The sequence below is a fragment of the Heterodontus francisci genome, chromosome 36, assembly GCF_036365525.1.
Source record: "Heterodontus francisci isolate sHetFra1 chromosome 36, sHetFra1.hap1, whole genome shotgun sequence".
Classification (NCBI taxonomy): domain Eukaryota; kingdom Metazoa; phylum Chordata; class Chondrichthyes; order Heterodontiformes; family Heterodontidae; genus Heterodontus; species Heterodontus francisci.
This window is the reverse complement of record NC_090406.1, coordinates 49024098-49049326: the sequence shown is the minus strand read 5'-3', so window position 1 is coordinate 49049326 and position 25229 is coordinate 49024098. Positions and strand designations below refer to the sequence as shown.

At 47.4% G+C, this 25229-nt stretch overlaps 1 protein-coding gene across 1 annotated transcript in view; it reads left to right on the top strand.

Moving 5' to 3' along the window:
* The window catches only part of LOC137351477 (tripartite motif-containing protein 14-like), a 41298-nt gene extending 34105 nt beyond the window's left edge, over positions 1–7193 (top strand). Inside the window, exon 8 of the mRNA XM_068015924.1 lies at positions 6664–7193. Coding sequence (XP_067872025.1) covers positions 6664–7193 — 530 coding nt within the window. The remainder of the gene's footprint in view (positions 1–6663) is intronic.
* The last annotated feature ends 18036 nt before the right edge of the window (positions 7194–25229 follow it).

Genomic DNA, 25229 nt, shown 5'->3' with positions numbered 1-25229 from the left:
CATTATTGTGATTCATTTATGTTTAGTTTAGAGATACAGCACTGAAACAGGCCCTTCGGCCCACCGAGTCTGTGCCGACCATCAACCACCCATTTGTACTAATCCTACACTAATCCCATATTCCTACCACATCCCCACCTGTCCCTATATTTCCCTACCACCTACCTATACTTGGGGCAATTTATAATGGCCAATTTACCTACCAACCTGCAAGTCTTTTGGCTTGTGGGAGGAAACCGGAGCACCCGGATTTATATGACTGACCAAGACTGATTTCACCCGAACGCAGCTACTAGCTCCCGCCCCACTGGCCGCTCTCCCCCCTCGGCAACTTGCTTCCTCCCCCTCCTCCCCACCGGCGGCTTCCCCGCCCCAACTCAGCCGCTCGTTCCAGACCTCGTTGCTCCCCCCCACTTCCCTGGCCGATTGTTCCCCACTCGTGCCACCCTGCTCTCCGGCTGCTGCTACCACCCCCACCACCCCCCCCCACCCCCTGCAGCCACTAGTTATAGGTGGCGCGGCTTCACTCATCTCGGCTACTCGCTGCCACGTTTCAGCAGTCACCACGCGCCGCCCAAAGAAGCGAGTGGCTGAGAGGAGGGAACCGGTGTGGCCTAGAGCTAGCAGCTGGAGGGGAGAGTGGGGAAGCGGGGAGCAAGCGGCCGGAGATCAGGGTGGCGCGAAGCGAGGAACAATTGGCCGGGGAGCGGGGGGTGGGAGTAGCAAGGTCTGGAGTGGGTGGCTGAGGGGAGGAACCATCAAGGCCAAGAGTGAGTTGCCGAGGGGGGGAGAGCAGCTAGTGGGGCGGGAGCGAGTGACTGGGATTGAGATCCAGCTTCAAAGTCTCCCATTCAGCTGCTCCCTCCAGCCGAGTGGGGGACTGGATAGCCGATGACGCTTTATCGCGCATGCGCGAAGATGGACCAGGTGCAGATACGCGATGACGTTGGCGCTGTGTGATGATGTCATCCCATGCATGTGCCACTTAGTCCCGGCAAGATGTAGCTGTGCATGTGCGCAGCTTGGCGCACTCTGACGTCAGCGGGCCACTACGTTATCAGGAATCACTTTGATTTATATTAGCCAAGCAACGATGGGCATGGGGGACGCATGGGCTCATGTGGCGGGGGCTGCCTTTCATTGGTGGAATCTGCTGTTACTGCCCCAAGCAGTAACCATGATCGCCACAGATATAAAACATTCTGTGCCTGCAGCCTCAAGGATCAGCAGCCTTCCTTTCATATAAGTATCTTCAAAATAACTTAGTTGAAGCTTTTCATTTAAATCAAAATGTTTTTGCATCCCTTATTTTGTGAAACTCACCACCAACTTCATATCATTTATTTTCCCTACAGCCAAAGTGAATCAAATGGCAGCCAGCAGGCAGTGTCCCACCCCACAGTTCCGTGATGCCTCCCTGCAGGTTCTCCTCCCGGCCCTGAGGGAAAGGCGGGAGGTCCCCTTCCCTGCAGATGGAGTCACAAGACCCTCCTGCCTCATCAAGGCAGCTTGGATGGAGGTGGCAGAGGTCTCGAACTGTGGGATAACTCTCTTAGGACATGGGTAAAGTGCCACAAGCACATCAATGACTTACTCAGATCAGAGAGGGTCCTGGCAAGGCTGCTCCATTGATTTCTTCCATGGCTATAGGTGTCTTTACGGCAGAGGGTATGCAAGGAGTGCAGTCGAATGCGTGATCAGCCTTGATGCCATCTACTAAATGATGAAGACTGGCATTGTTTATGTGATTGGATGTGTTGTGCGAAAGCCAATGCAGAATGAGTGATGTTGATGCATGTATGCAATGGCTGTGATGCATCATTTGCCATGTCATTAGATCTGCACTATCTGCTGCAGGAGAAATGAAGCCACAATCAGTGCAAGCGTGCTGAGATGGGAGGAGGGGTCCCTGACATCAGACTGCTGACCACGGCTGAGGAGGAGGCCTCTGAGATCGTAAGAGAAGAGGGAGGCAGGGCGAACGGAAATGGCAAGGCAGGAGCCACAAGGCGTAAGGATGAAGTGTCATCCCTGCTCTTGCAGCCATATGTGGAAACTGAAGGAAATTGTGTGAACCTATGTGAAGCACATGCCCAAAGTGCCTCTGTGTCTCCACTGCAGGTGGCTACACTCAAGTAGCAGAACACTGCGTGGCCCAAGAATCCTCCTCTTGGGGAGCAAGAAGAAGCCAATGCCCCAGATGGTGCACCATCACCTGCCTCTTCTTCCACCTCCGCCAGCGCAGATACATCCACACAGTCCACAGGGGGTTTAAGATTAGAATCTGGGCCACAAGCTGGTATGCACGACACAGACACACCCCAGCAGCTGAGGGAGCATGTGCCAGCCGGGTCCCCTGATACTCGGAGGACTGCTGGGGACCAGGCCCCTGCTCAGCCCCATGCTTATGATGATCCTCTGTTTGTTGCTATGAGGAGTCCGCTGGATGTGCAGCAAAGTCATGTGGAAAACATGTCGGTGATGTCTGAGATCACGCATGGCTTTGCACATGCAATCGAGGAGTCCATGCAAGCCATGACGTCTGCCATGTCCCAGGCATTTGAGCGTATGGCTTCCTGTGTCAAGAGTCTGGCAAGCTCTGAGGCGAGTCTAGTTGAGCACTCGAGCCATATGCAATCTGATCTGCACTCTATCACAGTTGCTGTGGGCTCCATGCAGTAGAATCTAAGCGGGAGGAGGATGAGGAACCTGGACCTCCCCCTGGGTGCTCCTTCCCCTCAGGGAGACAGGCAGGTGCCATCGTGCACACAGATGGAGGAAGAGCGCATGCCAGCTGCCCCGGAGCCTTCCTCTCAGGACACCCCCAGGGGTGACCCCCTTACCTCCAGCAGGCGAGCACACGGGGGATACTCAAGCACCAGTGCTGCAGACCCCCAGTAAGATGGAGCCATCAAGGCCCCGTTCCTCTAGAGGACGCCCACCCTGGTCATCCACAGCAACTGGACCACACACTGAGCCGACTGCCCCCACCTCAGCTGCTAATGTCGTGGAAGCACCTAGACGTAGTGGCAGGGAAAGAAAATTCAAACAGTTTTGAGCACGAAGGTGTCACGGATGATGTAGAAATGCTAACAGATGCAAAGATGTATTAAAACATTTTGATTCCTTGCAAAATTTGATCCACTCTCAGTAATGTTCTGCTTGGTTACAGATGGATACAAAGATGTTTTTTGGAGGCTTATGGCAGGAACGCAGTGATGTTTGCAAAGCATCTGCGGAAATGTCCAGTGTCCCTATCTCATTGGAATTTTAGCCTTCACTCTTCAGTGATGGCTGTTTTCCTATTTATGATTAATAACTTTTTCCAATACTGTCATACCTTACTTTTATTTTCTGCGGTCATAACTTAACGCTGCTTGCAGTGGTGTGTAGTCACATTCATCATAGCCCATGGATGATTTCAAATGCTAATCACATGTAGGTGCAGCAATGCTTCTTTAAGATTGCAGGGATAAGACCTCATGCAAAAGGGAATTTCTGTGGGGAATTGTTATGATTCTCCTCCCCAATTTCCTTGATGTGACTTATTGTTGGCTGAAACCTGCATAAATCCGAAGAAGGGTCACTGACCCGAAACGTTAACTCTACTTCTCTTTCCACAGATGCTGCCAGACCTGCTGAGTGAATCCAGCATTTCTTGTTTTTGTTCCTGCATAAATTATGTTCTCCCTAATGTCCCTTGCATGTCTTTCCATGGGCCTCATATTGATGATGGCATCATTGTTATTGTTGTCTTCCTCCTCACCCTCTTCATAGTCATCCTCATCTGAGGAGGACTGGTGTTCCTCCTGTTCCTCTGATGGATGTGTGAGTGACATTGTACCCCTCTTCAGCAGTGCTTTGAGGATAACGTACTGGGGTCATCAACCATGTACAAAGTGGGTAACCCTTGTCATCCAGGATTCATCCGTCCACTTCAGCTGGTTCCTTGAAAACTGCTGTCAGCTGGGAGTTCCTCAAAATGTAGGAAGCATGCCAGCTCCTTGGGAAATGTGCGCAAACATGCTTCTTCTCCTGTGATCACAAACTAGTTACATGTGTAAAGAGTTAAAGCCTTTGCAATTAACAAACGCAGCAGGCTGGTCCCAGGGAGCTCTAATGGCCACATGAGTACAGTCGATCACCCCTTGCACTCTCGGGAACCCAGCAATGGCGCCGATGGCCACAGACCTTGCTGCCTGACTTTCCTCGTCTACAGGTAAGTAGATGAAATCATTGGCACGTCGAAAAAGGGCATTGGTTACCTCTTTGATGCACCTGTGAGATACCACATATGTTGCCCGTTGATCCCTAGTAACAAAGAAATTGAGTGCAATAATAACCTTGAGGGTAAGTGGCATGGGGTTCCCAACGAAAACCATCAGCTGCAGGTGATGCTGAAGGATCATACACATTTCTGTCGCCATTGCAAGTCACAATCTCATGCTTCTCTGGCATTGCCTCTCAGACATGTAAAGATAATGTGTCCTTGTCCTGAGGATGCGATGACACGCCAACGCCTGTCTTTGATAATGCCTTTCCTGGATGGCTTCATTCTGAGAAGCCTCACCCTCTTGTGCTGCCTGCTGCTCCTGGTGAGGCATCATCTGTTATCACCAAGATCCCTCCTCAGTCTCTCCCTCTGCAATGGTTCACGTATATGAGACTCATGTCTTTACAGCTTTTCAGTTGTTGAGATGAGAAGCGCATTGTACAACTGTCCTTCTTCTGCCATTCAGCAGAACCATGAAAGTCCCGAGCAGATCGCTGTTATGTGCCTTACATTTGCATGCAGCAGGAGATCGCACCCACCATCATTTGTCTCCTCCCAATCAACTTGCATTCTTTGATTGGACATGGGGTTTGCATTCTTCTTCCAGAAAATGTTGCGTCTGCGATACCAGGCAAGTTTGCCCACCTTCCAACCTCCTCCTGTTACCTTCCAGCCTGCACCCATCATCCTTGACCCACCCAACCTAACCTTCACCCTTCCCCGTTACCATAGACCCTCCCCCCATTACCATGGACTGGATCATCAATTTATACATGCCATCCCTCCCCGCTGTCCCTACTCCTGCCACCATTCACCTGTCACCCTTGAACCTCCAAGAATTCACCTTGATATAGTTACAGATTCCCAATCCCCTCCCTATGATGACCTCAAATACCCAACCCTAAGTCTCAACCTTCCCCCCGCCACCCCCCCACCATATACAATTCCCCCATGACTGTGACTGTACTTTCTGCCAGCCAGTACCCCTAATGTCAACAGTGATCTTCCCTACTTTTGGGCCTCTCATGACCATCAGTTTACTGACAGGAACATATCAACCCAACACCCCTGCAACCGCACACAGCTAGCCTCATCATCAAAATCAGCCACAACACACCCTGAATGCGGCCTGCCTCTCTCCCCTGCTCTATGCACCCGAGACCCCATCCTTCCCTTCCCGACCACCTGCTTCTCCATGTAGACCCCGCCCAAGCTGTTGCTGCAATCCCCTGAGATGATTCACCCTTGCTGGTGCCGAGCCTGGAGGTAAACATCCATTTCAATGTTGGCATTAGTTTAGCGGCTCAGTGAAAGAGAGAAGAGCACATACCTGAAACTTAACTGCACAAATACCACTGTTGCATGCCACGTTCGTGAACCAGGTGGCACGGGAATATCGGTCACCGTTCAGTTAATCTGACAGGTAGGACTATATCCTAACTATGCTTAGGGTAATGAGTATTCACGGCATGCAAATGAATGCAAAGCTGCAATCCCCCATCGCACTGATAGAACCCCAGAACACCGCAAACCCGCCAACGAGTTAGTTCCTCTAAAATATCCCGCCGTCAGGAATCCAAAAAAAACACCTCCAACCTAATCATATCTCCCCGCATGCCACTAACTCTGCCATGGCAGACTGCATAAAATTCCCCCCGTTAACTGTGTTTCTCTCTCCACAAATGCTGCCAGACCTGCTAAGTATTTCCAGCATTTTCTGTTTTTTATTTCAGATTTCTAGCATCTGCAGTATTTTGCTCTTGTGCTCAAACGATCCAATCAGGATTTACTAATGGTTGACTTATAGTAACCACAGTAGCCATTTAAATGACCAACCTTTGGCAAGTTGCCTTATGGGCTTTTTTATTTAGCATCTCTCCTCCACCTCCATCAGTGGCAGCACTCTTGCAGTGTTCTTACCTCTGGGCCAGAAGGTTGTGTATCTGGGCCCCACATCAGACAGACTTGAATGAGTGGACTTGGCTGACACTTTGGTGCAGTGCTGGGATGGGGACGATGGCGGAGGTGCTGAACTGTCAGAGGTGCTGTTTTCCAGATAAGGTGTTGGGCCAGGGTCTCCTCAGTCCTCGTGGGTGTATGTGGAGGATCAAATGGCACTGTTTGAGGAGGAGTGGGGAAATTCTCTTGCTGCCCTGGAATTATTCTATGGAAATGCAGCATTGTCAGAGCTGTCATCTATGAGATCAGAGATTAAACTGATTACACGTGTCTTAGTCCTCAGATGGACAGGAAAGATCCCAGTTGAACTGGCTGCTATGTGTGCTTACAAATCAACAGTGAAATTAATTCATTGGCTGTGAAATGCTGAAGGTGTGAAAGGCACCACATAAATTTACAGTCTACCTTTTCTTCTATTCTTTAATTCACAGATGGACAGAGACCAACTCTGAATGAAAACACAGCATATCCAGATATTGTGTGCAGTCCCACATCCGTGTCGGGATCTGGCCAACAGATCTTGTGCCTGGACAATCCAGATAGGTTCGAATATTATGAGCAAGTCCTCTGCACTGAGGGACGGACTAATGGACGTTCATACTGGGAGGTGAAGATCACAGAATATGCCACGTGGTGGGGAATTGGAGTAAGCTACAGGAGCATAGTCCGCAAAGGCCAGCGCAAAGAATGTGAATTCGGAATGAATAGTAAGTCTTGGTGTCTCTACTCAGTTGAGGGTGAGCTTTCTGTTCTCCACAAGGCCAAAGTAAATTATCTAAACACTGGAAACCCCACCAGAGTGGGAGTATATTTGGATTTCGAGGCTGGAACACTTTCATTTTATAGTGTATCGGACTGCAAAGTAACCCTGATTCACAAATTCCAGCAGCAAGCATTCACTGAGCCCCTCTACCCAGCTTTGGGGGTTGGTGTTGGTACATCTTTGTCTTTGTCTTTTTAAAAGACTAGCAGATTTTCAATCTAAAAAGCAAAACACTGAGGATGCTGGAAATCTGAAAACAAAATGCTGTAGACACTCAGCAGGGCAAGAAAACCTCCTGCTGATTACCACTTACTGCCCTCCCTCAGCTGATGAATCAGTACTCCTCCATGTTGAATAAACAGGTCTTTTTCCAGGTGGAGTACCGCAGGGATCAGTGCTTAGATACCAGCTGTTCACAATATATATTAATGACTTGGGTGAGGGAACTAAATGTAACATTTCCAAGTTTGCAGACGACACAAAGCTGGGGGGAATGTGAGCTATGAGGAGGATGCAAAGAGGCTCCAATGTGATTTGGACAAGTTGGGTGAGTGGGCAAATGCATGGCAGATGCAGTATAACGTGAATAAATGTGAGGTTACCTACTTTGGTTGTAAAAACAGAAAGGCAGATTATTACCTGAATGGTAATAGATTGGGAAAGGGGGAGGTGCTGGGAGACCTGGGTGTCCTTGTACGCCAGTCGCTGAAAGCAAGCATTCAGGTGCAGCAAGCAGTTAGGAAGGCGAATGGTATGTTGGTCTTCATTGCAAAAAGATTTGAGTACAGGAGCAAGGATGTCTTACTGCAGTTATACAGGGCCTTGGTGAGACCACATCTGGAGTATTGTGTGCAGTTTTGGTCTCCTTATCTGAGGAAGGAAGTTCTTGCCATGGAGGGAGTGCAAAGAACATTTACTGGGCTGATTCCTGGGATGGCAGGATTGACGTATGAGGAGAGAGTGGGTGAACTAGAGTTTAGAAGAATAAGAAGGGATCTCATAGAAACCTATAAAATTCTAACAGGACTAGACAGGCTAGGTGCAGGGAAGATGTTCCCGACGGCTGGGGAGTCTAGAACCAGGGGTCACAGTCTCAGGATACAGGGTATGCCATTTAGAACCTGAGATGAGGAGAAATTTCTTGACTCAGAGGGTGGTGAACCTGTGGAATTCTCTACCGCAAAAGGCAGTGGTGGCCACATCATTAAATATATTCAAGAAGGAGATAGATATATTTCTTAATGCCAAAGGGATCAAGGGACATGGGGAGAAAGCAGGAACAGGGTACTGAATTAGACGATCAGCCATGATCCTTTTTGAATGGCAGGCCCGAAGGGCCAAATGGCCTACTCCTGCTCCTATTTTCTATGTTTCTATGTTTGAACACCATTTGGAGGAAGCACTGAGGGTGGCAAGGGCGCAGAATGTACTCTGGGTGGGAGAATTCAATATCCATCAGCTAGAGTGTCTCAGCAGCACCACTACCGACCGAGCTGCCAAGTCCTAAAGGACGTAGCTGCTAAACTGGATCTGCAGCAGGTGGTGAGGGAACCTACAAAAGGGAAAAACATACTTGACCTTGTCCTCACCAATCTACCTGCTGCAGATGCATCTGTCCATGACAGTTCTGGAAGTAGTGACCACCGCACAGTCCTTGTGGAGACAAAGTCTTGTCTTCACATTGAGGATAACCTCTATCATGTTGTGTGGCACTACCGCTGTGCTAAATGGGACAGATTTCAAACAGATCGAGCCACTCAAAACTGGGCATCCATGAGGCGCTGTGGGCCATCAGCAGCAGCAGAATTGTAATCAACCACAATCTGTAAGCTCATGGCCCGGCATATCCCCCACTCTACCATGACCATCAAGACGGGAAATCAACCCTGGTTCAATGAAGAGTGCAGAAGGACATGCCAGGTGCAGCACCAGGCAAACCTAAAAGTGAGGTGTCAACCTGGTGAAGCTACAATCCAGGACTACTTGCGTGCCAAACAGCGTCAGCAGCATGCGATAGAGCGAAGCGATCCCATAACCAATGGATCAGATCTAAGCTCTGCAGTCCTGCCACATCCAGCCGTGAATGGTGGTGGGCAATTAAACAACAAACTGGAGGACGTGGCCCCACAGATATCCCCATCCTCAATGATGGGGAGCCCAGCACATCAGTGCGAAAGGTGAGGCTGAAGCATTTGCAACAATCTTCAGCCAGAAATGCCGAGTTGATGATCCATCTCGGCTTCCTCCTGAAGTCCCCAGCATCACAGATGCCAGTCTTCAGCCAATTTGATTCACTCTGCGTGATATCAAGAAACGACTGAAGGCACTGGATACTGCAAAAGCTATGACAACCAGGTAATTCCAACAATAGTACTGAAGACCTGTGCGCCAGAGGTTGCTGCGCCTGAGCCAAGCTACTCCAGTACATCTACAACACTAGCATCTCCCTGGCAATGTGGAAAATTGCCCAGTTTTGTCCTGTACACAAAAAGCAGGACAAGTCCAACCCGACCAATTACGGCCCCATCAGTCTACTCTTAATCATCAGTAAAGTGATGGAAGGTGTCATCAACAGTGCCATCAAGCATCACTTGCTTAGCAATAACCTGCTCAGTGACGCTAAGTTTGGGTTCCCCCAGGGCCACTCAGCTCCTGACTTCATTACAGCCTTGGTTCAAACATGGCCAAAGAGCTGAACTCAAGAGGTGAGGTGAGAGCGACTGCCCTTGACATCAAGGCAGCATTTGACCGAGTATGGCATCAAGGAGCCCTAGGAAAACTGGAGTCAATAGGAATCGGGGGGAAACTCTCCGCTGGTTGGAATTGTACCTAGCGCAAAGGAAGAGGGTTGCGGTTGTCGGAGGTCAATCATCTGAGCTCCAGGACATCACTGCAGGAGTTCCTCAGGGTAGTGTCCTAGGCCCAACCATCTTCAGCTGCTTCATCAATGACCTTCCTTCAATCATATGCTCAGAAGTGGGAATGTTTGCTGATGATTGCACAATGTTCAGCACCATTCGTGACTCCTCAGATACTGAAGCAGCCCATGTAGAAATGCAGCAAGACCTGGACAATATCCAGGCTTGGGCTGATAAGTGGCAAGTAACATTCGCGCCACACAAGTGCCAGGCAATCACCATCTCCAACAAGAGAGAATCTAACCATCTCCCCTTGACATTCAACGGCATTACGATTGCTGAATCCCCCACTATCAACATCCTAGGGGCTACCATTGACCAGAAACTGAACTGGAGTAGCCATATATATACCGTGGCTACAAGAGCAGGTCAGAGGCTAGGAATCCTGAGGCGAGTAACTCACCTCCTGACTCCCCAAAGCCTGTCCACCATCTACAAGGCACAAGTCAGGAGTGTGATGGAATACTCTCCACTTGCCTGGATGGGTGCAGCTCCATCAACACTCAAGAAGCTCGACACCATCCAGGACAAAGCAGCCCGCTTGATTGGCACCCCATCTACAAACATTCACTCCCTCCACCACCGACGCACAGTGGCAGCAGTGTGTACCATCTACAAGATGCACTGCAGCAATGCACCAAGGCTCCTTAGACAGCACCTTCCAAACCCGCGACCTCTACCAACTAGAAGGACAAGGGCAGCAATTATATGGGAACACCACCACCTGCAAGTTCCATTCCAAGTCACACACCATCCTGACTTGGAACTATATCGCCATTCCTTCACTGTCGCTGGGTCAAAATCCTGGAACTCCCTTCCTAACAGCACTGTGGGTATACCTACCCCAAATGGACTGCAGCAGTTCAAGAAGGCAGCTCACCACCACCTTCTCAAGGGCAATAAATGCTGGCCTGGCCAGCGTCGCCCACATCCCATGAATTAATTTAAAAAAAAAATCTACCCTTGACATTCAATGGCATTACCATCGCTGAATTCCCCACTATCAACATCCTGGGAGTTACCATTGACCAGAAACTGAACTGGAGTAGCTAATAAATGCTGGCCTAGCGAGCAGTGCCCACATCTCATAAATGAAAAAAAAACTAAGGAGGTTAAGGACAGAATTAGATTAAAAGAAGAAGCTTATAATGTTGCCAAGAACAGTAATATGCCTGAGGATTGGGAGTATTTTAGAAACCAGCAAATGTTGATCAAAACTTGATAAAAAAGGAAGACATTGAATAGGAGAGTAAACTAGCCAGGAATATAAAAACAGATTGTGAGAGTTTTTACAAGTATATAAAAAGGAGAGTAGCTAAAGTAAATGTATAGTAATCAGTAAGCCATGAACCTATTGAATGGCGGAGCAGGCCCGAAGGGCCAAGTGGCCTACTCCTGCTCCTAATTCGTATGTTGGTTCCTTGGAGACAAAGACAGGAGAAATTATCATGGGAAATAAAGAAATGGCAGAGATGTGGAACAAATATTTTGTGTGTGTCTTCACAGTGGAAGACACAAATTACATACCAGAAATCGAGGGTAACCGAAGAGGCTAATATAAGTTAGGAACTTAAGGTAATTAATGTAAGCAGAGAAAAAGTACTGGAGAAACTTAAGGGATTAAAAGCTGACAAATCCCCAGGACCTGATGGCCTACATCCAAGGGCTCTAAAAGAGGCAGCTGCAGAGATGTACTGATTATGATTTTCCAAAATTCCCTAGATTCTAGAACAGTCCCAATAGATTGGAAGTTAGCAAATGTAACTCCGCTATTCGAGAAAGGAGGGAGAGAAAAAAAAGGGAACTACAGGTCAGTTAGTCTGACATCAGTCATCAGGAAAATACTGGAATCTATTATTAAGGAAGTATTAACAATGCACTTAGGAACTTACAGTGTGATCAGACAAAATCAACATGGTTTTATGAAAGAGAAATCGTGTTTGACAAATTTATTAGTTAGAACATAGAACATTATAGCACAGTACAGGCCCTTCAGCCCACGATGTCGTGCCGAACCTTTAACCTACTCTAAGATCAAACTAACTACCTACCCTTCATTCTACTATCATCCATGTACCTATCCAAGAGTCGCTTAAATGCCCCTAATGTATCTGCTTCTACTACCACCGCTGGCAGCGCATTCCACGCACCCACCACTCTCTGTGTAAAGAACCTACCTCTGACATCTGCCCGAAACCTTCCTCCAATCACCTTAAAATTATGCCCCCTGATGATAGCCCTTTCCACCCTGGGAAAAAGTCTCTGGCTATCCACTCTATCTATGCCTCTCATCATCTTGTACCCCTCTATCAAGTCACCTCTCATCCTTCTTCCCTCCAATGAGAAAAGCCCTAGCTCCCTCAATCTTTCTTCGTAGGACATGCCCTCCAGTCCAGGCAGCATCCTGGTAAATCTCCTCTGCACCCTCTCTAAAGCTTCCACATCATTCCTATAATGAGGCGACCAGAACTGAACACAATATTCCAAGTGTGGTCGAACCAGGGCCTTATAGAGCTGCAGCATAACCTCGCGGCTCTTAAACTCAATCCCCCTGTTAATGTTTAAATAAGTTTAAATAAATAAGTTCTTTGAGGATGTAATAATAGGGGAGGTAAAGAGGAATCAGTAGATGTAGTGTACTTGGATTTCTAAAAGGAATTCGAAAATATGCCACAAAAAATGTTAATATGCAAGATAAGGACTCATGGAGTTGGGGGTAATATATTAGCATGGATGGAGGATTGATCAATGGACAGGAAACAGAGTAGGGATAAATGGGGCATTTTCAAGTTGGCAGGCTGTAACTAGTGGAGTGCTGCAAGGATCAGTGTTGGGGCCTCAGGTATTTACAATCTATATTAATGACTTAGACAAACAGACCAAGAGTAATATAAACACAAGAAATGCTGGAATCACTCAGCAGGTCTGGCAGCATCTGTAGAAAGAGAAGCAGAGTTAACGTTTCGGGTCAGTGACCCTTCATCTAAGTTTACTGACAATACAAAGTTAGGTGGGAATGTAAGCTGTGAAGAGGACACAAAGAGGCTTCAAAAAGTGGCAGATGGAGTATAATGTAGGTAAGTGTGAGGTGATTCACTTTGGTAGTAAGAATAAAAAAGCAGAATATTTTTCAAAAGGCATAAAACTTTTAAATGTTGATGTTCAGAGAGACCTGGGTGTACTCATATCTTCTTCTTCTTTGGCCTCCTTGTCTCGAGAGACAATGGGTAAGCACCTAGAAGTGGTCAGTGGTTTGTGGAGCAGCGCCTGGAGTAGCTATGAAGGCCAATTCTAGAATGACAGACTCTTCCACAGGCGCTGCAGATAAAATTAGTTGTCGGGGCTGTTCCACAGTTGGTGCTCTCCTTGCACTTCTGTCTTTTTTCCTGCCAACTGCTAAGTCTCTTTGACTCACCACGCTTTAGCCCCGCCTTTATGGCTGTCCGCCAGCTCTGGCGATCACTGGCAACTGACTCCCACGACTTGTGATCAATGTCACAGGACTTCATGTCTCATTTGCAGATGTCTTTAAAGCGGAGACATGGACAGGCGGTGGGTCTGATACCAGTGACGAGCTCGCTGTACAATGCGTCCTTGGGGATCTTGCCATCTTCAATGCAGCTCACATGGCCAAGCCATCTCAAGCGCCGGTGGCTCAGTAGGGTGTATATGCTGGGGATGTTGGTCGTCTCGAGGACTTCTGCGTTGGAGATACGGTCCTACCACCTGATGCCAAGGACTCTTTGGAGACAGCGAAGATGGAATGAGTTGTGACGTCGCTCTTGACTGACATACGTTGTCCAGGCCTCGCTGCCATAGAGCAAGGTACTGAGGACACAGGCTTGAAACACTCGGACTTTTGTGTTCCATGTCAGTGCGCCATTTTCCCACACCCTGTTGACCAGTCTGGACATAGCAGCGGACGCTTTTCCCATGCGCTTGTTGATTTCTGCATCGAGAGACAGGTTACTGGTGATAGTTGAGCTAGGTGAACTAGGAATACAGAAAGTTAGCATACAGGTACAGCAAACAATTAGGAAGGCATGTTGGCCTTTTTTGCACAAGAATAAGGAAGTCCTGTGTAGGACGTTGGTGAGTACTGTGTGCAGTTTTGGTCTCCATATCTAAGGAAGGATGTACTTGCCTTGGAGGCTGTACAGCGAAGATTCACTCGATTGGTTCCTGGAATCAGAGCGTTGTCCTATGATGAGAGGGTTGTCCTATGATGAGAGGGCGTACACTCTCTGCAGTTTTGAAGATTGAGAGATGATCTCATTGAAACATACAAGATTCTGAAGGGGCTTGACAGGGTAGACACTGAGAGGTTGTTTCCCCTAGTTGGGAAATCTACAGCATGAGGGCAGAGCCTCAGGATAAGGGGTTGATCATTTAGGACTGAGATGAGAAGTTTCTTCACTCAGTGGGTCGTGAATCTTTGGAATTGTCTATCTGAGGGTTGTCCATCATTGAGTATATTGCAGACTGAGATAGATAGATTTTTTATATCTCAGGGAATCAAGGAATATGGGGAGTGGGCAGGAAAGTGGAGTTGAGGTAGAAGATCAGCCATGATTGTACTGAATGGCGGAACAGGCTCAAGGGGACAAATGGTCTACTCCTGCTCCTACTTCTTAAGTTCTTCTCACATGGTGGGAGCATGGAGACAAGGGGGCATGATTTCTTGGGATGTAGAGTTAATATGCAAGTCTGGGTCCTTAAAGCACCAACTGCATTTCCTATTGGATGCAAATTCATTCCTTTTGGGTACTGTAGGAGATAAGCCAGGGATTTTCCAGTTGACAGAGGGAAGGAAGGGGAGCACCCCGTTCTGAGACCACCCTGGAGCTTGTACTGTGGAAGGTCATAACAAGGAGTGCTAAGCTGTCAGGGCACTATCCTCAGAAAATAAGTCATGACTGCCTGGAAGGAGGAGGCAGCATCCCAGCAGTAAAGAGGTAATTCTTCCATAGGAGGGAAATGTACAACATCTTGAAAAAGTTTACCAGGTTAAGTGACTTTGCTGTTCTTATCTCGTAACTATGCTTTATCATGACATGCAACACACAGACTTTCATCTCAACGAACACCACAATCACATGGGATGTTTCTACATTTTACAGACCTTTTGCTCCCTACCCAAACCAGCCCGTGCGTGAATTACCATTCACCTTTCCTGCAAACCTCTTACTGCTCACAGTGGAGGTGAGACATTAGCCAACTCCCCTAATACCGCTTGCATGCTGCATGTTCCTACACTCTTATTTTGCAAAGTATGGTGAGCAATTGGATAGCTGTGCAAGGCAAAAGAAGTTCATAGTAGAAGAGAGTGAAAACTGGAGCAGTCACTGCCGATCTCACTGTTAGGACAGGCTCATCTGGGACACACTGGGTGCTCTGTACACCCCATTGGAGAGGATATGCAGATGGTGAACCTGAATCTGGAGGCTAGTACCACCTTTCTCTTCCCACAGGAGTTTCATCCTTGACTCATACATTCTGCCAATAGATATCATCATATTTAGCTACTGAAATGTGCACGATGGTATTTTTAACCTGTTGGGATGCTTTGCAGGGCCCATCTTTTAGCACTAAATTCTGGAAGGGAGGTTCATTGAGATATTGTGTGTCAGCCTTTGCTCAGTCATAATGCTCTTACATTTGAGTCAGAAGGTCGTGGGTTCTAGTCCCACTTCAGAGACTTAAACACGTAATCTAAGGTGACGTTTTAGTGCAGTAGTGAGGGAATGTCACACTGTTGGTGATGCCATCTTTCGGATGAGACACTAAACTGAACTCAATTTACTTCGAACCTCAAAAAACATTTCAATTAAGTCCCAGTCCTTTGAACAGATTAAAATGGCTGTATTTTATAATGACTCACATGGTCTGCCTGCTTTAGGTTACTTTGATGCGACCAATCACCTGGACTGGAATTAATTTCAGAGACCACAGGAGCTTGTCCCTTTTCAACATGTTACTAAGGGGCCAACCATCTCAAGTAAACAAAAAGATCCTATGTCACTATTAGAAGAGCAGGGGAGTCCTCCCAGTGTCCGAGACAATATCTATCCCTCAACCAAAATCACTAAGACAGATAATCATGTTTGTAGGACCTTGCTGCACATACATTGATTGCCACATTTCCCTACATTACACCAGTGACTACACTACAAAATGTTGGCTGTAAAGTACTTTGGAATGTTCTGAGCTCATGAATGGCAAGTTCATGATGCAAGTTCTTTCCTGCCTGTTGCATGACAATTCCTATCCAAATTGAATGCAGAATAGAATGATAATTGTAGACACATTTTTATATCTGTACAGCATTCCCTCCCCTTTTCTCCCAGATCAATCCAGGAAGCAGAATCACTGAATAGTCCAGTTGTATGTTTTGCTTAGCTCCTTGTGGAGGCATGTGCCTCACGATGTTTTCTTTCGGCTGCAGTTTTGGGATTCCACACTGGTATAAACAAGACTTGTAGAAGGTAACTCTGTCACCCAGAGTCCAACCACTTAGGGCCGAATGACTCGAAATAAGGGTGGCTGTAGATAGGTGTAAAGTGAATACATTGCTGCAGCTTCTAGGGTACCTAGCACCAACTTGCATGTTGCAAACAAACAACCTCCTTAGAACAGAGGAGGCTGAGGGATGACTTAATTGAGGTTTACAAAGTTATGAGGGGCCTAGATAGAGTAGACAGGAAGGACCGGAGAGGTCAATTACCAGGCGCACAGATTTAAAGTGATTGGTAGAAAGATTAGAGAGGACATGAGGAAAACTTTTTCACCCAGAGGGTGGTGGGTGTCCAGAATTCACTGTCAGGAACTGTGGTGGAGGCAGAAACCCTCAATTCTTTTAAAAGTTACGTGAACATGCACCTGAAGTGCTGTAACCTGCAAGGCTACAGACCAAGTGCTGGAAGGTGGGATTAGATTGAGCAGCTAGTTTTTTCGGCTGGCACGGACACAATGGGCTGAATGGCCTCCTTCTGTACCCTAATTTTCTATAGTTCTATTTGCAACTGCAATTCAAGTATTGAAATGCCTGAATGATCACATGGAAAACCCTCAGTCAGGCCTTACTTTTTTGAGAAGTGTAGGTCACTGTCCTGCTGATGCATCCTTTGGAAAATACGTGAAGTGTTATGCTCTGGCAAGCAGTGCTTGATTTGCAGTGAAATGCCGCATTCAATCAATTACATAGAGAACAACACACAGACAGGAATGTATTAAATATTGAATAATACACAATACAAGAGACAACTGCTTGGTATGTAGCATTAAAATAATCTTACAAGCTAACTTTTATAAAACTTAAATTTGAGTTTTTACAAAAACTGCATTCAGTCAATGATAAACTAATGAAAAAGCTTGAAAAGAAATAACTCCTAAATAGTAAATTTTTTTTTAGAAGTCTTTTCTTGCCAATTTTATCATACTAGTAGGTCTCCTATGACATTGCTCATAGTAAGACGGATTTGCTGCTTTGCTTTCCCATGTAATAAACAAAGTATTATTCTGCTACTAAGGTGGAGCTACACCTTAACAAGTGTCCCCACAAGGTCTAATTTCCAGAAAAAGGAACATTCTAAGATCAATTAGAGATTAATTACTAATAGTAACAATGTTTCTATTGATTTAATATTTTTAAATTAAAAAGGGGGATAAAAATCTGCAAGCGACTAAGTGGATACCCGTGCCAGACATGCCTTTATTTGTACTAGTGGATGTCCAGTGAATTATTATTCGGTAAGTGAGAGGATGTGGTGCCTCCTTTCACCTGTCTCTGTTGTCTCTCTTTTCATCTTTTGTGGCTTTCTGTCCAACTGTCATTTTTGATTTTGTCTCTTCACATTTTTTTCGTTCCTTTCGCATTGGAAGTGGTACGGCATGGCAAGGAAGGAGCGGAAATACTATCTTCTACTGGTGCACGTGAGGAAAATGTAGCTTATAGTCCTCTGCAGCTATTTACCATCCCCACATAATGGGCTGAATTTTACAGACCCCCCCCCTCGACTTCGGGGGTCGTGGCAGGAGGGGCCGGAAAATGCCTCTGGGAGAGGTCTGCAATGGACCTCGACACTGGGAAGGGCTGGCCTCATATTGCCGGTGGCGGCGAGGCCTCATGGTGGCCTCCCTGCCACTCAGTGACGGGAGCCCAATTTCAACATGTAAATTAATGTAAATACCTGATTTAATGACCATCGCACTCTCGCCGCCCATGCCGGAGCGATATTGGTGCCGGTGGCCGGCACTCCCATGCCTTCGGAGCCCCATCTGGCGGATCCGAGGCAGAACACTGGTGGGGAGAGGGGAGCAGGTAAATTTTCCAGGAGGTGGGGTGCGTGGAGAAGTGGGATCAAACACACCTGATTGGTGTGGGGATGGTGGGAAAGGTTACAGTGCACAGTTTCTGAACTTTGGTGGGGCGGGGGGAAAGAGGTCAGGTGGGCAGCAGAAGCATTTTGGAGGAAAGAGGGCAAGTAATGCATTGCATGGTTATTGGGGGTGGTTGGGAGATGGGCAAATTAAATGTTTATAACATTTTTGTAACCTCTTTCTTTAAATATTTAAATTAAGTGGAAAGGCTCAAAGCCCTTTGCACAGGCGCTAATGCCATTTTTAAAGGCGACTGACGCTATTGCCGGGGACGGACAGCCCGCCCCTCCACATCATTGGGGTGGCAGGTCCGTCCCTTTAAATAAGCCGCCGTGCTGAATATCGTGGCAGCTCCGCAACGAGCAGCCCACACAGGTGGACCGCCATTGTTTACGTCCATAAATTTCAGCCATGGTTTCTGTAATTTTATTTTCAGGTCTTTGACCTTCATGCAAGGTCATTGACCAGAAATGTTTCTCTCTCCGCAGACACTGCCCGACCTGCTGAGTATGTCCAGCATTATTTTTTATTTCAGATTTCCAGCATCAACAATATTTTGCTTTTGATCAGGAATGGATTTTGTTTCAATACATATTGTGATAGTTCCATGAAGGTTATATTCAGTTTTCAAAGGGTTAACTCCCCAGAAATTTTTTTTGACTTAGAATTTTGAATGTTAATTCGAATGCTTTCTAGGTGGGACCTCAGATGTAACTATGCATTTTTGCATGGTTAACTTTGAGACAATAAGGTTCATTAGGCCTAGTTTTATTTCTCGCCATTATGACAGAATCGTTTTCAGTCAGTGCACCTGGCTCAAAGTAGCTTAGCTGAACAGACATACAGATGCCACACGCTCCAATATCAAATGGGTGGTAATTTAATTTAAGGTGATAAAGTTGGTTGGTAATAGGGTGGACCAAACTTTGGCACACAGTTGAGGTTGTTGTCAGAGGGTTGTACTGGTTTCTCTATCACATTGGAGAATCAGTTCCATTCATGAGGGAAAGATTCCATTACAAAGTTGAATGCAATTAACATATAAAGGATGTAATGATCATAGTTTAGGGCAGCAAGTTTAAACGGGTTTTGACTAAAATGGTGGCAGAGTTGTTAATTTTATTATATGAGTAGTAGTAGGAAATAATTAAATCTTGCTGTGAAAACTGTATTCTGCTCATTCATGTAGTTCAGGTAAAATAAACCAGTTTGTTGGATCAAATCATGCTTTATCTCACGTGTCCTTTTCAGTCCACCTTTCATAAAGGCAAGAAAATACACATGGTGGGACAAGCATTCTCACAATATTCAATACAAACTATGATCCATGGGTCACGCCATTGTTTAAACTAGATACTGAACAGTAAAGAAGCAGTCCAGATCATAGGGGACACAAGATCTGCTTACGCGAGTAACCAGTGACATTGACAAAATATCTGGTGCAGACTCATGAATATCCCTCACATCTATAATATTCCTTACACCTTCAGCTTTACAACCAACTCCCCTTCACTTTTGTACTGTTGCCATTATTTCCTGACACCACTGAATACAGTAAACCACTAGATTGTCTGCATTGTATTTTCTTCATACCAATGCCGGATTTATTGGTGAATGCCTGAAACGCACTGCGGCTTCTCCAACGTCGGTGACGGGGGAACTGAGCAGTGGCGCCGCACTCAAAGCTTTCCTCATGCTTTTGGGACGCCGAGGAGCGGCCTCCTCCCTGGAGCCCGGCATGGCTGCGCCGCTCTTCACGCTCGACACTCTGGACGGACAAATGAGTTTCCCACCGGCTCGGGAGCAGCAACCTCGCTCCTTCATCTTTCAGGCATTTACAAACCATTAAAAACAGGTATCGACCTCCCATTTTCAGTACCCATGAAATCCAATCGCGTTGCTGTGCTGGGAATCCCCTCGCACCATATTCCCCTCACACCCCCTTCCCAGCTCCCCCCTCGCACCATAATTCCTTCGCACCCCTTTTTCCAACACCCCCCTCGCACCATATTCCCCTCACACCCCCCTTCCTTCCATCCATCCCTTCCCACCTCTCTACCCCCCCCCCTGCACAACCTTCCTTCCATCCCTTCCCACCTCTGTCCCCCCCCCACACCCTTCCTTCCATCCCTTCCCACCCCCCTCCCCTCCCCCTTCCCACCTCTCTCCCACCCCCCAACCCCTGAGCAGGAACTCTAACAACCCCACTGCCTTGTGGGCGTCTCGGGAGAGACCAACGCTGAGGGAGTTAACCCAAACAGAAAATTCAGAGCGGAACCCCGAAGGCAGTCATGTGTCACCTTTAGCATGTTTCAGGTAGTTCCTGCAGCCATACCGGTGCCAAACGTCATGTGCTGCACTCCTTTGGACCCCACCAGGAAGGCAGAGAGGGGGGTTTTGACGCTTGGGCAATTCACAACCTCCCTGCATCCGCCCAGGCATGCCCCATGGAGAGGTCACGCCATAGTCACCTCACAGCGACCAAAACAACATAGAAGGCAGGAGTTATGGGTTATAAGTCCAGCTCAATTGGCATAGAGATAGGTGCCACGGGTTGCCTTTGTCGGTGGGAGAGGTCATCGCATCTCACTGGACAGCTACCGCCCGCCTCAAACCGGGCATCTCCCGGTCAGTAAGGTTCTGTCCCGCCACAGTTCACCTGTTTCAATGGGTGCTTGGAGCTCAGGGTCATTGCCCAACAAATGGACTGTAACACCGCACCAAATAGCACGACAAAAAAAGGAAAGAAGGTACCAGCCCTTCGTTTTACAAGCTGGAACCTCAGAACTGTGTGTCCTGGCCTGTTGGAAGTCCTTATACAAATCAACAATTCTCAGAAGGCCGCCATCATTAACAACGAGCTCAGCAGACTCAATGTGGACATTGCAGCACTTCAGGAGACACGCCTCCCTGCGAGCGGATCTCTAAGAGAGCAAGACTACACCTTCTTCTGGTAGGGTAGGGATCCTGAAGAACCAAGACAGCATGGAGTGGGCTTTGCCATCAGAAACTCTTTGCTCAGCATGATACAGCCACCCTCAAATGGCTCGGAACGCATACTGTCCATCCGACTGTTCACTGCCTCTGGAACAGTACACCTACTCAGCATCTATGCTCCAACACTCTGCTCCCCATCTGAAGCTAAAGACCAGTTCTACGAAGAACTCCATAATATCATTAGTAGCATCCCCAATACCGAACACCTGTTCCTGCTGGGGGACTTTAATGCCAGGGTTGGGGCCGACCACGACTCATGGACCTCCTGCCTTGGTGCTATGGCATTGGAAGGATGAATGAGAATGGACAGAGACTGCTTGAGTTGTGTACCTATCATAATCTCTGCATCACCAACTCGTCCTTTCACACTAAACCCTGCCACCAGGTTTCTTGGAGGCACCCAAGATCACGTCGTTGGCACCAGCTAGACCTCATCGTCACAAAGCGAGCCTCTTTAAAGTGTTCAAATCACACGCAGCTTCCACAGTGCGGACTGCGACACCGACCACTCCCTGGTGTGCAGCAAGGTTAGACTCAAACCAAAGAAGCGGCATCACTCCAAGCAGAAAGGCCGCCCGCGCATCAACACTAGCAGAATCTCTCATCCACAGCTGTTACATAGGTTTCTAAATTCACTTGTAAAAGCCCTTCAAAACACTCCTACAGGGGATGCAGAGACCAAGTAGGCCCACATCAGAGACGCCATCTATGACTCAGTAATGACCACCTATGGCAAACGTGTGAAGCGGAATGTAGACTGGTTTCAATCTCACTTTGAAGAGCTGGAACCTGTCATAGCCGCTAAGCGCATTGCACTGCTGAACTACAAGAAAGCCCCCAGAGAGTTAGCATCCGTAGCACTTAAAGCAGCCAGAAGCGCTGCACAAAGAACAGCCAGGCGCTGCGCAAATGATTACTGGCAACACCTATACAGTCATATTCAGCTGGCCTCAGACACCGGAAACATCAGAGGAATGTATGATGGCATTAAGAGAGCTCTTGGGCCAACCATCAAGAAGATCGCCCCCCTCAAATCTAAAATCAGGGGAAATAATCACTGACCAAGGCAAGCAAATGGACCGTTGGGTGGAGCACTACCTAGAACTATACTCCAGGGAAAATGTTGTCACTGAGACCGCCCTCAATGCAGCCCAGTCTCTGCCAGTCGTGGACGAGCTGGACGTTCAGCCAACAAAACCGGAACTCAGTGATGCCACTGGTTCTCTAGCCAGCGGAAAAGCCCCTGGGAAGGACGGCATTACCCCTGAAATAATCAAGAGTGCCAAGCCTGCTATACTTTCAGCACTCTATGAACTGCTTTGCCTGTGCTGGGACGAGGGAGCAGTACCACAGGACATCCGCGATGTCAATATCATCACCCTCTATAAGAACAAGGGTGACCACGGTGACTGCAACAACTACCGTGGAATCTCCCTGCTCAACATAGTGGAGAAAGTCTTGCTCGAGTCGCTTTAAACAGGCTCCAGAAGCTGTCTGAGCGCGTCTACCCTGAGGCAGTGTGACTTTCGAGCAGAGAGATCCACCATTGACATGCTGTTCTCCCTTCGCCAGCTACAGGAGAAATGCCGTGAACAACAGATGCCCCTCTATGTTGCTTTCATTGATCTTACCAAAGCCTTTGACCTCGTCAACAGACGTGGTCTCTTCAGACTACTAGAAAAGATTGGATGTCCACCAAAGCTACTAAGTTTCATCACCTCATTCCATGACAGTATGAAAAGCACAATTCAGCATAGCGGTGCCTCATCAGAGCCCTTTCCTATCCTGAGTGGCGTGAAACAGGGCTGTGTTCTCGCACCTACACTGTTTGGGATCTTCTTCTCCCTGCTGCTCTCACATGTGTTCAAGTCTTCTGAAGAAGGAATTTTCCTCCACACAAGATCTGGTGGCAGGTTGTTCAACCTTGCCCGTCTAAAAGCGAGGACCAAAGTACAGAAAGTCCTCATCAGGGAACTCCTCTTTGCTGACGATGCTGCATTAACATCTCACACTGAAGAGTGTCTTCAGAGACTCATCGACAGGATTGCAGCTGCCTGCAGCGAATTTGGCCTAACCATCAGTCTCAAGAAAACGAACATCATGGGACATGACGTCAGAATTGCTCCATCAATATTGGCGACCACGCTCTGGAAGTGGTTCAAGAGTTCACCTACCTAGGCTCAACTATCACCAGTAACCTGTCTCTCGATGCAGAAATCAACAAGCGCATGGGAAATGCTTCCACTGCTATGTTCAGACTGGCCAACAGAGTGTAGGAAAATGGCGCACTGACACGGAACACAAAAGTCTGAATGTGTCAAGCCTGTGTCCTCAGTACCTTGCTCTACGGCAGCGAGGCCTGGACAACGTATGTCAGCCAAGAGCGACGTCTCAATTCAGTCCATCTTCGCTGCCTCCGGAGAATCCTTGGCATCAGGTGGCAGGACCGTATCACCAACACAGAAGTCCTTGAGGCGGCCAACATCCCCAGCATATACACCCTACTGAGCCAGCGGCGCTTGAGATGGCTTGGCCATGTGAGCCGCATGGAAGATGGCAGGATCCCCAAGGACACATTGTACAGCGAGCTCGTCATTGGTATCAGACCCACCGGCCGTCCATGTCTCCGCTTTAAAGACGTCTGCAAACGCGACATGAAGTCCTGTGACATTGATCACAAGTCGTGGGAGTCAGTTGCCAGTGATTGCCAGAGCTGGCGAGCAGCCATAAAGGCGGGGCTAAAGTGTGGCAAGTCAAAGAGACTTAGCAGTTGGCAGGAAAAAAGACAGAAGCGCAAGGGGAGAACCAACTGTGTAACAGCCCCGACAACCAATTTTATCTGCAGCACCTGTGGAAGAGTCTGTCACTCTAGAATTGGCCTTTATAGCCACTCCAGGCGCTGCTTCACAAACCACTGACCACCTCCAGGTGCTTACCCATTGTCTCTCGAGACAAGGAGGCCAAAGAAGATGATTTTCTTCTCTATTGTCTTCTATATGTCTTATTCCTACAATCACTCTGATCAAAAACCCGTTCCAAATCCTTATGTTCCCCAAGAATGGATAAGCAGAGGTCAAGTCATGCTCACATACTGCCTTTCAGCCTTCCCATTCTACTGAAACCCTTTTGACCTTACTTGTTGTCTGACAGGGTCTGCCATTAAGGAGGCAGAGCTGCGAAAGAAAGTTTCTAGGAGCATGGTACAGCAAAGAGAATGGGGCTGTGTTCATAATTTTTCTTCCATAAATTTTAATGAATGCAAGCTGACAGGCAACTCAGTCTACAGATTTTTGGATAATTTAACTGGATAGAATAGGGATGGGCCAGACCTAAGCGATTTTTTTGTTTTGTTTATATAAACTTCAACAGGCAATGCACAACAAAGCAACAACCAGAAACAATGGAGCAGGTGGACCCAACTTCAGGCTCTTAGAGGTAGGAGCAGGAGGAAAGAACTTTACGAACAGAAGCCTCGAGGAAGGAGATGGGCAGTTCAGAGATAGGCAGAGCTGGGACTGGAGCACAAAATAGCTGGGAGTTGCCACTTTTGAGCAGCAGAGCAGAACTGAGAGGGTAGACAGAGGCATAGCTTAGAGTAGGGCTATTTGCAAACAAAGCACAAGTAAATAAAACAAGTTTGTTGTGAAGAGTTAACAATTTGAATGTTGGGATCAAAAACACAATTACTAAATTTGGGGAGGACACCAAATTGGGTTGGGTTGGGTTGGGGGTGGGGGGGAATAGTCAATACTGAGGAGGACTGCAACAAATTACAGGAGGACATTACTAAACTTGAAGAATGGACAAATAATTGGCAAATGAAGTTCAACACAGATAAATGTGAGGTAGTACATTTTGGTAGGAAGAATAGGGAGATCACTTGATACTTGGAAGCTAGGAGCCTAGGTGGGGTAGAGGACAAAGGGATCTTGGAGTACAA